This window comes from Prunus avium, chromosome 6, assembly GCF_965620075.1.
Source record: "Prunus avium chromosome 6, drPruAviu1.hap1.1, whole genome shotgun sequence".
In the NCBI taxonomy this organism is placed as follows: Eukaryota; Viridiplantae; Streptophyta; class Magnoliopsida; order Rosales; family Rosaceae; genus Prunus; species Prunus avium.
This window is the reverse complement of record NC_142289.1, coordinates 33,751,060-33,763,446: the sequence shown is the minus strand read 5'-3', so window position 1 is coordinate 33,763,446 and position 12,387 is coordinate 33,751,060. Positions and strand designations below refer to the sequence as shown.

Below are 12,387 nucleotides of genomic sequence, written 5' to 3'. Positions count from 1 at the left end.
GCACATACCATAATAAATTTAGAACAAGCAATGTCCCGTCCCAAGTTTCGGAGAGTGACAAATTTTTACACTAAAAACCTTTTGCATTCACTTAATTTGAATGCACAGATGACATTCAAGTACAATGATATCAAACAAAATCTAAGGTAACTATATATGAGATATTAATAAACTACATACAAAATTTTCTATGTACAAGGCTTAAGCTTGTGATATGGCCTAAACAATATCAAATACAAATAGCTTCATCTAATAGTTCATCAAATATCAAATCCTCAAGTTCAAGTGCCACACACTCAGTGTCCCATTTCAGGTTCATCCAACGATCACCCTTTGCCAAATCTCGAGCCACGACATCATCCAACAACTGGTCCATCTCCGGCCTCAAGCTCAGGTATGAGCTAACTCTTGTCCATACATCATCAAGAAGATGGTGCCCTTTAGGCGTTGGACGGATGCAGCCACTCATGGACAAGGCCCTTGGGAAGTAGGTGTATGATCTCTCATACACCTCAAGGAGTGTCTCATTAACTAATTCAAACAGAAGCTGGTGATCCCGGTTGACATAATCCTCATCTTTGTCGACATCAAGTTCATGCTGAAAGCAAGCCTCCAGGTCCTTGAACAATGCAGGATCTAAAGGCTGGTCCTGTGAGTGCCATGTCCCAAGGTCCTCATGACCTATGAAGCCTGACAGCTCAAGAACATATTTCACATAATTGAATTCAGAATCGGGATCATCCACTTTGTTGAATACAAATCTCGCGGAGTGATTGTCCACACTCTTGTGTTCAATTTCAGTGTTTACAATGTTGCAGGAGGCTGCTAAACAATCTGACTCGTTCACATGGGAGCTCCTAGGATTTATCTCTGACCCTGATACAATTTTGCCAAACCAATTAGATCAAATTATACATAGCACGAAAACGATGCATTAGCACTTGATCATTGATAGAGATACTTTAGTTGTTTAACATAATGAAACATAGAATACTTCGAACTCTGAGGTTGAAAACTGTGCAGAATGTTGCTTACCTTCTGAGGTTGAAAACTCTGCATGGCTAGTTATATAGTCTGAAAGATTAGGTTCAAGAATAGAACTTTCAATTGGTTGTGCTAGCTCACTTTCTGGATTCATTCTTAAACCAATCTCTTGTTTCTGGTGAGTTCTGATTTCTCCCATTGCTGGCTCAACTAAATGCTCATCAAGGTCCTCTGTGTCAACAATATTACCACTGTTTTCACTTCTTTCTACCATTTTATTCTGAAACTCTGTCTCTGTAATAGCATCTAGTTGTTCAGACTTATCTGTATCTACAGGAAAGCTCACTGACTTGGGATCAACATGACCATAATTTTCCTTATTCGTATTGTGGTCCACAGCATTTTTAACTGGCATCCCTAAACGAAAAGCATCTTTCGGTGCCCCATTTAAGGTGGAACAAAAATAGTCAAGATCAGGCAATGAGAGATTCCTTCTAGTGAATTTCTGAGCATTGCCAGTTGAAGGAACTTTTTCTTCACTTTTCAACTTTAAGCTCCTAGAGCGATCCCACTTGCTTTGATCACTGCTGTAACTAGACTCAAACAACTGAGTATATCTATTCAGTGACTCATCTAAAGAGGACGTTCTTCTTACACGGCGAATTCTTGGCTTCCCAAGATTATCATCAAAACCATCCACCTTGTTTCTCTGTTGTCCCATGGCTATATACGGAGTTTCAGACAATTCTTTCTCATCACATCCAGAAGGGTCTTTCCGGAAGAGTGCCTTAATGGAAGGGTCAGCATTTTCCTTCTTGCCCTCCTGAATTGCATGCATTAGCTTCTGCGTTATATCTTTGAAACGATTTATGACCAACTGATTCCACCCTTGGTGACTAAATCCCTCAGGCAAACCCAGAGAAGAAAAGCTTGTTTCTTGTTTCATGACACTGCTCCCTACACTGATATCATCAGCCACGTAAGGCATGGACTTCATAGAATAATCCTCTTGACATTCGGATGTCACTAACTTTGGTGTCTGAGTACCAGCAAGCAGTATTTCTCCTTTGGGGAAGGACCAAACTTCATTCTGCTTGTGTTTGAGTGTGCTCTTAGGCCTAATATGTCTAGCTTGAGATGAATCAGCTACAGGAAATGACCTTGATTTTGTTAGTCTGACTTTGTTCTTGGAATTTTGCAGCACAGGAAACTGGTTTGTATTAACATCTGGATCTTGTAGGATTTTTAAGAAAAAATCCTTGTTTGCCTTAAATATCTCCAGAATATCAGCATGGTCATTAAACTGGTCACTGGAAATGTCGTTGTGTGGCTGGTTAGTCTTTGTTGGCTTCTGGTTCGGTGCCAATTCCATGACTTTTTCACATTCTTCTGTAGAAAGTGCCTGTTTCTTGCTGGGACAAGTGCTGCCGCTCTTTCCTGTTTTATCCAAACAATTTTCTGAAGGCTGTACATCATGCACTTCGCTCGTACGCCACAACCATGATTGCACATGGAAGCTTAAAATCCAGCTTTTGTTGCTTTCTTCACGAGGTTTCTCTTTAGCACTTGATGCTTTTATGCGAGATTTACCAGACCTTTTCTTTGCTGAGCTAGTTTCTGTACTGGGATGTTTGACCTAATATAAAACATTAAAGTACTGTCAGCTTATGTTTCATAACAAGTCAGAGAAGCACTTCTGTGTTCTGTCTTGAGGTTATTGATTGATAACCACAAATACATAATGTCAAATCACAACTTGCATTTTTGAATTCTGTATTTAATCAAAAGAATGACATGAACTTACCAGCAAAGGTTCAGCATCAGCAGCTGCAAATTCTTCCCCTTGACCAATGTCACTACTGTTCAAAGTTGCTTTCCTACTTCCATAGTTGCCTGCAAGCAAGATGTATTGTGCTGAGCTCATATAAATCAAATACTGATATGTGAATGTAAACAACCATCTGTGCATTAAGAGAATGATTTGCTAAGTGAAAAGTCTTTGCACCTACTGTATACCATTTGCTACTCTTAATTCAAAATGATGGTTGTAACGATGCCTCTTTTTCGTTCCTTACGAAAAAGTTGAATTATGAAATGGTTAATAATTCATATCTAGATAGACATATAGGTAGAAGCAGTTCTTCTGTTGGAAAAATATATATTGGTTTCAATACTTCCTTCTGTTTTGGCATATAGGCTTAAATAGTTACTTCCTACATGGGGCATCTGATAAGCCGCTTTAGAAGCAAAATAATCTACATAAGTAAGACAACAAAAATGTAGCAATAGCATTGTAGAATTCGCATGGCTTCATCCCAAATCAAACATGCACAGGACCACAAATCAAGCGCTTCACACTTTCTTAAACTTAGAAGCTTTGCATGACATGTCATTACAGAAGATTTTTCACCATGAGTTTTCTGTATCAAGTTATCAAAAACAGGTTCACACATGAACAGAGGAAAGGATGTGCTGTAGTGAATTGAGTTGGCTTACATCTGACTCGTCTCCCTCCGGCACGCTTTCTGTGTGGAAGCATATTTTTGACATTGTTCCAACGATGGTAATCAAGCATATGCATTAGGCTCCACATGCAGCCTGGACGGTTGCTCTCAACACCAGAGTCCTGGCGCTGCAATTGCTTTCCCATTGTTGGCACAGGAGAAAGTCTACAGACCAAAGAAATTTGAGAGCCACTTGAGTCTTAATCTCTCAACTTCTAAGACCAGTCTCTTGAAAATCCTGGAAAAAAACATAGAAGACAGAAGTTGGAACCTCCATGTACTTCAACCTCCAAAGTTGAGTATTTTAACAAGTACTTCAACCTCCAAGCATATAAATTCAGATTAAATTTCCCCAAAAGCCTATCAGAAAAACATATCAAACAGATTCTAAACAAGATGGAACACAGGCTTTTAAACAGTGATTATGATATTTTTCAGAGCCTCTAATTCAAAATTCAAAGGCGGGAGCAAATACCCAATTCCATTTTCATAAAACCAACTCAAAAAGCTTGCAAATTTACCAAAGTTCATAACATCTATACTCGTTTGAGGTCCAAAAGCTCGAACCCAAAACATAAAAAAAGAGAAACAGGGATGAAAGAACTTCCGTTATAAACTTAAGAATCAAGCAGAGACAAAAACAAAGAGAATATTTAAGTGACAAAAGCAAAGGGAATATTTAATGGCTGCTGCACAAACAACGCTAGCAATTAATATATGAATTAAGCAACTAAAAAGTAACAGAAAAACAAACAGAGCTCTGAACCTTGAGAAGCTTGGGAAGCATGCAACAACAGTTTGCAAAACTATGGCCGGCTTTGAATAATGTAAGGGACAGGTGAGAGCTCAAAAACTTCAGAGCTTAGGATGACTTATTGGTAAGTGGCGTATACGATATGAGAAACGAAAAGTAAAGAAGAAGAAGTAGTTGGTCTTCCAGTTAGAGAGAGAGGACCCGGGAAAGAGAAACAGGGGCCTCTTACCCGCCAAGAATATTACAATGAAATGGTCCAAGCTCTCTCTTTCAAGCCTTGGTCCAAGCTAGCTATCTAGATTAGATCAACTTTAAAGTATGAGGATTTAAAAGGGTTTAGCTAAAGTTGATTAGATAGTTTTGGTGGTTAGATTAGATTATTTGATTTAGTTTTATGGTTGATGTTAGTTGAAATGTTGTTCAATTCAATAAAAGGATAACAATATAGTCAACTGATATTCAATCACTTATTTGCATTGTTCCAAGTGCCCTTGTTGTCTCCAATATACTACAACAAGAAGCTGAAAACTCTTTCCTAACACTATTATGGCATTGTTCATGTATTTGGATTCTTTGGTCTTACTTACTAGTACTTTTGATCTCATTTCCAGAAGCATCACATGCATCAATCATGCTGATCTTGATGTTGGGTGACCAAAAATAATTTGATCTTAATGTTGGGGGCCCCGCCTCGTTTTGGCCTCTCGTGTGTATGTACTATTGTTTCCAACTTAGGGTCCGTTTGAGAATGTTTCTGTCGGAAATACTTTTATTCGTGAGCTCTTCTAGCAAAAACTCTTTTATTTAAAGCCTAACAAATTCTTCATTAAAAATCCAAATGTGGCATGAAAAGGCACTTAGAAGTGCTTCATGAAGCACCTAATAGGTTTAAATTTGTCTATCAAACGTTATCATAAGTGTTTTTGGTTATTTGAAAGCGTTTTTAGTTATTTCAAAAGCAGTTTTGAACATGCCCTCAAATACCTAAGTATGGCAGAGGGGTGAAGATAAGACCAATGGGCCCATCAAGTGTGGAGTTTTATCTCAAAAGGATTTACTACAGCTTAAGGAAATATCCGACTTATAGTTTAAGTGGTGTAGAATGATCTACACTTTCTGTAAGGTAGTTCTACTTTCATAATGGCTATGCATTGCTAGTGTTTGCAAAGCAAAGACATAAAGTTATTGAGAATCATATCAAGGGGTAAACAAATCTTTTTTTTTATATATAAAACATCTTCAATACTGTCCTAAAAAAGAAGAAAGGGAGGAGAAATAGATTAGGGTTGAAACTTGAAAGCCTCGACGAGTAAAGTTTTTCACTTGGCCTCAATATGAATAATTAAAGTTCTTTGCAAATGCATGCCACTTGCAATATTTTGACTTGTTCAAACCCATTGTGAAGGTCCACATACTCCAAATTGTGCTTGAATATTTCAATGTTCTGTACAAAATGTTAGGCCGGAAAGGGACTTGGAGCAGCTAGTCAAAGCTCAAAAGGATCTTGCATTGCAGATACCTTGGGATAATCATAACAAGTTTATATTTGGGTTTTCACAAGATTTAAAAGTTGTATAATGTTGTTTTACTATTCTTGCATGAAATAGTAAGTCAGAAACTTAAAAAAATTGCAGCGCAGATATAACGTGTATGATCTGCACTTGTTGTTGGTTTTCTAGAAATTGTGAAAGTTGACTTGGAAACACAAGAAGAACTAGAATTCAATTCAATGCGTGAGATATTTGTTGGATTGGAACTGAATTAGGTCAACAGAAATGCGCCTCCTGACTAACTTTGTCCTTGACTTGATGTATGAAGAAATGTTTGAATTCAATTCAATAACGTATGAATCCTAGAAATTTTGGCAATCTAAATAGTCTAAGCTTTTAAATTTGGAAGTAATTTTCGGTGTGACAGTTCCATTATTATTATGTGGTGTTATTAATTTATTGATGTTGTAACACGTATATTTTATTTATTTATTAAGATTATATTTTAAGTTCACTACATATAAAATTTGTGAATTAGCATCACCAAGAAAGATTTCTCCAAATTTGGAATTTTAGACTATTTGTGATACCAAACAAGCTCATCACTTGGTTGGAGGTTTCCTTCTTTTGCTGGATTGTAGCGATTCAGATGAAAGTGCTTCTGTAGTTCGTCTCAGATATTGCTTTCTAAGCATTCCCTTGTGTTTGCCTTTCGCTTGGAATCTAATACATGGTTGACCCGAAAGAAAAAACCAAGCTCATCACTTTGAAAGTGTCAACGACAAACAAAGACTACCTAGTCAGAGTCTGTGTCCCAAAAAAGCCCAAAAACCTACAAAAGCCTATGTAAGGTTTGGCCCAATTCTCCTAGTGGTTAAGAGGCTTATTAGAATTTACAGGCCTGCCCCAATTTTATTTTATAATTTGATTCATTTTTCAAAATCCTTTATTTTTATTTTTTGCCTTTAGTTTTTTCTTTGGGCAGAGTTTCTATTGGATTATTTATTGGAGTCCTTATTTATTTCTATAGAGGAAGGATTGTGCCCTCTCTCTCTCTCTTGTCTCACAAGCAACTTGAAAATAAGGATTGTGCCAAATTTACTTCACGCATATAGCTTATGGATATCAAATTTTTATCTTAAAATCATGTACACGAAGGGTTACGCCAATTTTCTTTGTAACAAAAAAAAAAAACAAATACAATGCGAGCGATGCATGCAGAAGCTCCCCAATAAATCGATGCCTCAACCCCCACCATCATATTTAATCCTCCCCAAAGGAGCAACTTCTACAGATTTTGCTGCGCCAAATCTTAAAAATCAGGCTGTGGTGGGAAAAATTGGCATCATTTGGCAACGTTATTAGCAGCTGTAAGATTCATATGCAATTTTTTATTTTTTTTTTATTTTCTGTTTTAGACAAACAGATATTTGATATGCAAGTTGTTCTGCTATTCCTGTGAAAGCAATATTTTATGCATAAAGCAACAAAAATAAGCAGAAGCAGAGCTAAGCACAGCCTCTTTTTTTACACTTATTTTGTTTTAATTTGTTCCTGGGTCAGTTCCCCACTTCTCCCGTTTGCTCTAAGCACATATGATTGGAATTTCAAAAAGCACATTGTCCCTCGCTGTACCAACATGATTCTTTTGAAATAAAATTAATATAAAGTTTATTGTTATCTTGATCCATCCATATATGCCCACCTAATACTAATAAATTCGAAATTTATAATTAAACTAGAGGAAAAATGAAAATTTTATATGAACTAAATTCGAGAGCACGATGTAAGAGCAAAGACGGACTTATGCCTAGGCTAGAGTGGGCTCTATCCTAGGGGAAGATTTCTAAAATATTAAATGTAGTTTAATTTTATAAGCTTATTCCGACTCCAATAAATTTTTAGCTCACTGCACCAAATAAATATAGCCCACACATGCGTTGTTTTTCTTTTTTATCGCTAATATAATAAACCAATAATAGCCTAATCTAAGTAAAGTAAATAATAGCTCAGTTTTCTATTTAAAATAAGCTCACTCCTCCTAAAGCATATAGGAAATAATAAACATCAATTCAAACCTATATAAATTTGATTAGAAGCATAACTCACGCTAAGGGTCAACCAACTTGAGCAAACATAAAAAATTTCTTCTAGCCACCCAAAACGCCATATTTAAACCTTAAGAGCCTAGAGGAAATAGCTCTCCTCCTCTTAAAAATTGTACCAACCTATATTCAGTGGGTTCTTCATTCTTGGTAAGTTTTTCGCTTTATATATATTCAATTTCCAATTTTAATTGTTGTTGTTAAGTTTTTATGATATAGGGTTTGGGTGAAAACTTTTGGAGATTGTTGATATATGTTTTATTTTGGCAACTTGAATTATTAATAAGCATATATGATTTTTGGTGTCTAGTATTTCTTGTTAGGATATCATGTCACATGATGATAATAGACCGGCAAAAAGAGGAAAAACTATTTATTCATTCTTCAAAAAAAGTATTTATATTTTATACTTCTTTGTGTGTATATTTGCTTGTAATGTGACTTTGTTTGATTTATAAAATTTTATTTACATATTTGTTTCAAGAGAAAAAAAGGCTATAATATATCTCCTCTAAAAAAAATATATTATTTAGCCTACCCCTATAAAAATCGGCTATGCAACTATATGAAGCTGCAAATGTCCTTAGGTTGCATCGAGATCTTCTCATAAGTATGTGAATGTAAGGTTAAGAACGTTCATTTCATCCATACACCAAAGATCTTGTGTCGGAAATTGTATGAATTAAATACAATTGTCCAAAACTACATAAGGTAAATGACTTTCGAACTATATCAAGTGGAATATCTCCTCACGTTGCATCGAGATAATCTCAAACAAAGTCTAACACTTCCACTTCAGATCGAGCCACAAAACGAGATAAAGAGTCTAAATTTGGACTACTTTCACAAATTTCTCAGTCCTCACATAGCAATTAGTTTAAAAACAATATCCGTGCAGACAAGGGAGGAATTCTGAAAATATGAAGCCCCAAATAGTATGCAACATCACTTTAAAAAGCTTTCCTTTTCCCATGATTATGCTTACAGTTCCAAATGCCAGCATGAAGAGTACCAATAATTGCATGTGTGCAACTTTTTCTTCCTTCTCCCCTTTCTTTTTTATAGACAGACATGGATTCACGAATTTGATCTCTGTAGCAAAATGCTTTTGTGGAGGGTTCATTGCAAAATGCTGAACACCCATCTCAATCAAATGGTTCCATGCCTATATATCTTTTTCAATTTATCCGCTCATAACTTCTAACTTGATAATAAAATATGTTTGTCCGTACAAAATTAGTTCCGTAAGTCTAAGGTGATTCTTTATCCGTTGATCCATATGAGGCTTATAATACATTAACGGTCAAATTGTGCCTAAAATTGTCTGAATTATGCGACTAACAATCACAATGCATTAACAGTCAAATATTATCGCTGATAGCAACAACCAACCATCGCAATGCATGAGCGGTCAAATTTTACCGGCAATAACAAAATTACCAACCATCACAATACATCAACAGTAAAAATTTACCGCGACTACAAAATTCAATAAATTACCCGATTATGAACTTCAGAGCTTCAGTTTTTTTTAAGTCCATGTGTGTGCACTCGAAGCTGACCTCAACTTAAACTCACCGCCCAAATACAGTAAACTCCAGTACAGTTTCCGGACTTCCCATGTTCAACACTTTACTATCCATTGACAGCTAGCACAATTCCACAGCGAGTACCTCCACAAAAGCATCTTCTGCGAGTGGCTAAAACTACTATAACAAGTTTTGTTTTCCTGCTTTTTCCCCCTTTTATACGCAAAAACAATGAGCATTATTCCCCTCCCGCTCCTCCCTGGCCCATCACCAACACACCACACATCATCACCGTCCATTTTCATCATCATTCTCTCCTACTCACTCACACTCACACTCACACACTCTCTCTCTCTCAACTTAAAACCACCAGACACCAGAAACTCAGACACTCTCTCTGCAGTAGAGAGAGAGAGCCATCCCCACCCTCCCCTCCACCCCCACCCTACCCAATCCAAAAGACAATGGCCATAACTTTTCTCATTTCCCATTTTACCCCTACAGCCCTACTCTATTTCCTCCTCCTTTCCTCCTCCATCCATGCCCTCAACATCACCACCCTCCTCTCCCCTTACCCTGACTTCTCTGACTTCACCGACCTCATCTCCTCCTCCATCTCCGGCGACCTCCTCCCCCGCTCCTCCCTCACCCTCCTCGCCGTCCCCAACCCCTTCCTCTCCACTACCTCCGCCCTCACTCGCCGCCTATCCCCCTCCTCACGCGCCGACGTCCTCCGCTACCACGTCCTCCTCGAGTACCTCTCTCCCGCCGCCCTCCTCCTCATCCCCCCCTCCGGCAAGCTCATCACTACCCTCTACCAGACCACAGGCCGCGCCACCAACAACTTCGGCTCCGTCAACCTCACGCGCGACCCCTCCACCGGGGTCGTTTCGATCCGCTCCCCGGCCCCCTTCTCCCCCTCAAACGCCACCGTTTTGTCCCTCGTCACCAACCTCCCCTACAACGTCTCCATCTTCTCCGTCAACTCCCTCCTGGTCCCTTACGGCTTCGACCTCATGGCCTCCGAGACCCGCCCCCCTCTTGGCCTCAACATCACCAAGGCCCTCATCGACGGCCACAATTTCAACGTCGCCGCCTCCATGCTCGCCGCGTCCGGCGTCGTCGAGGAGTTCGAGGCAGACGAGGGCGGCGCCGGCATCACCCTCTTCGTCCCCACGGACACTGCGTTTTCGAATCTCCCATCGAATGTGAGGCTCCAATCACTCGCAGCTGAAAAAAAGGCAGTCGTCCTCAAATTCCATGTCCTCCATTCATACTACCCACTGGGCTCGCTCGAGTCGATCGTGAACCCGGTTCAGCCCACATTGGCTACAGAGGACATGGGAGCCGGCTCGTACACTCTCAACATCAGCAGAATCAATGGGTCGATGGCGATCAACACTGGGATTGTGCAGGCCTCGGTCACCCAGACGGTGTTCGATCAAAAGCCCGTGTCAATTTTTGGGGTTTCTGAAGTTTTGCTGCCCAGAGAGATCTTCGGGAAGAACCCAATTTTAACGCCCAAGCCCGGTACGCCATTTCCCGGTAGCGGCGGAGCTCCGCCTCCGGACATTTCTCCCTCTCCGGAGAGTCTAACTGGGCCTCCATCGCACCTCTCTTCGCCGCCGGGATTTCGCGAAGAAATCAGATCCGAAGCTGCGGCGGCCGTTGGTGGGTTGTGGAGCTTCGGGATTGCATCGTGTTGTATAGGACTGTATTTAATGGTATGAGATTTTTGTTATTTTTGCTTCTTAATTGCTAGATTTTTGGTGGGTTTTTTTTTACTTTTCATACATTGAATTGAATTAGGCTGCAAAAGCAAAGCCATTTTTGTTTTTGTTAATTTTTTATCTCTTGTTGTTCAAATTTATGATGTTAAATTGTGTTTATGCCTCCGAATAATTAATGTATATCAGAAAGAACCAATTTTTGTTTCTTGGATCTGCGGTTTTCGTCCTGTAAAGAAATTCAAAGTCTGATCTGCTTCTGCATAATTGCATTCATCTTTCTACTTTTCTGCTCTAAAACTGACACCAGAGAAAATTGGGTAGCTCTACTCTTTTGCCTTTAACTCATAAACCCATCAAAACGAGAAACACTGGAATACCACTATTTTTCATTAAAAAATTTCTGCATCAAAACCCATATGGGCAAATTTTAATTTTAATTTTCAATAACCCAAACTTCTGAAAAGATGTTTAGATTTATCAGAATAGGAAAAGGAGGAAGGAGGAAGGCAAGGATCAATTAATTTGGGATAAATACTTGTTCAGTTACTGTATTTAATTCTTGTTGCCTTCTGTCATATTCATAAAGTTATAAAGCTCTCATTCATGTTACTTGTTTCCCACAATATCCCCTGTGAACCTTTTAGAACCACAAATTTCCCAGCACTTATATTTGTTTGTCCGAAATAATACGGTCTTTTTTGGGTTTTCCAACAACTAAATTTCCGCATACATGAAATTATTCAAGTTAACTAAAATGGATGTGATCTTCGTCTTCACCATTGTCGAATCGCTCTTCCCACTCTACAACTAAATTTCCACTTTTTATTATTTATTTACATTTTGAAGGCAGAGAATATAGTTTGTATTATTTATTTATATTTTGCTGGCAGGGCAGCTAGCTAACTTTGCTTAATGGCTGCTTGAGAGTCGGGACCAAAATAGAATGTGAAAAGGAGAAAAAAGAGTTATTTACCAAAAAGAAATGTGAGAAAAGAGAAAATTGAAAAATTGTTGGTAGGGTACTGTAATTAGTGAAGAGGAAAGTGCATGACAGAGGGCATGGGGTGGGTCCGCAAATGGACGGTGGTGATGCGACACAAGTTGAAGATATGCTGCTCTACACGCATTTCTATGGCATCGGATGTTGATGGGACTGCCAGATCTAGTGAGGGTTATTTGAGCAGAGGGGGAGGAGATCTACAGTGTGAGTACTCAGATGCCTTTTCGGGGCGCTCCATCTCTATTTGTGGACAAAAAACTTTCTTATAACGAAGATAATATTGTTTTGTTA

The 12,387-nt window shown here is 38.7% G+C and overlaps 2 protein-coding genes across 4 annotated transcripts; one reads left to right on the top strand and one right to left on the bottom strand.

Annotated features, from left to right (window-relative positions):
* Window positions 1–21: 21 nt before the first annotated feature.
* Window positions 22–4,523, bottom strand: LOC110768884 (protein TRM32). The gene is made up of 5 exons (XM_088255487.1): window positions 4,255–4,523; window positions 3,481–3,726; window positions 2,789–2,877; window positions 1,036–2,620; window positions 22–876 (listed from the first exon to the last, which is right to left on the bottom strand). The coding sequence occupies exons 2-5, from the start codon at window positions 3,632–3,634 to the stop codon at window positions 230–232; spliced, it is 2,475 nt and encodes an 824-aa protein (XP_088111613.1). The 5' UTR covers window positions 3,635–3,726; window positions 4,255–4,523; the 3' UTR covers window positions 22–229.
* A 5,208-nt stretch (window positions 4,524–9,731) lies between these two features.
* Window positions 9,732–12,387, top strand: SOS5 (Fasciclin-like arabinogalactan family protein). 3 transcript variants are annotated; one of them, XM_021973030.2, is made up of 2 exons: window positions 9,732–11,090; window positions 11,992–12,387. In XM_021973030.2, the coding sequence occupies exons 1-2, from the start codon at window positions 9,831–9,833 to the stop codon at window positions 12,007–12,009; spliced, it is 1,278 nt and encodes a 425-aa protein (XP_021828722.2). In that variant the 5' UTR covers window positions 9,732–9,830; the 3' UTR covers window positions 12,010–12,387. The 3 variants fall into 3 exon arrangements, with proteins under 3 accessions (XP_021828722.2, XP_021828732.2, XP_088111784.1); XM_021973040.2 differs by having other exon boundaries at window positions 9,733–11,090; window positions 11,987–12,387; XM_088255658.1 differs by lacking the exon at window positions 11,992–12,387 and having other exon boundaries at window positions 9,735–11,307.

What these genes read in the sequence shown, in the direction of transcription:
- SOS5 (XM_021973030.2), top strand. Translation starts at nt 9,831, where the DNA reads ATGGCCATAACTTTTCTCATTTCCCATTTTACCCCTACAGCCCTACTC.
- LOC110768884 (XM_088255487.1), bottom strand. Translation starts at nt 3,634, where the DNA reads ATGGGAAAGCAATTGCAGCGCCAGGACTCTGGTGTTGAGAGCAACCGT. An exon ending in CGGAGGGAGACGAGTCAGAT is followed by an intron (nt 2,878 to 3,480) that starts GTAAGCCAACTC and finishes TCTTGCTTGCAG; the next exon opens with GCAACTATGGAAGTAGGAAA. An exon ending in AGAGTTTTCAACCTCAGAAG is followed by an intron (nt 877 to 1,035) that starts GTAAGCAACATT and finishes AAATTGTATCAG; the next exon opens with GGTCAGAGATAAATCCTAGG.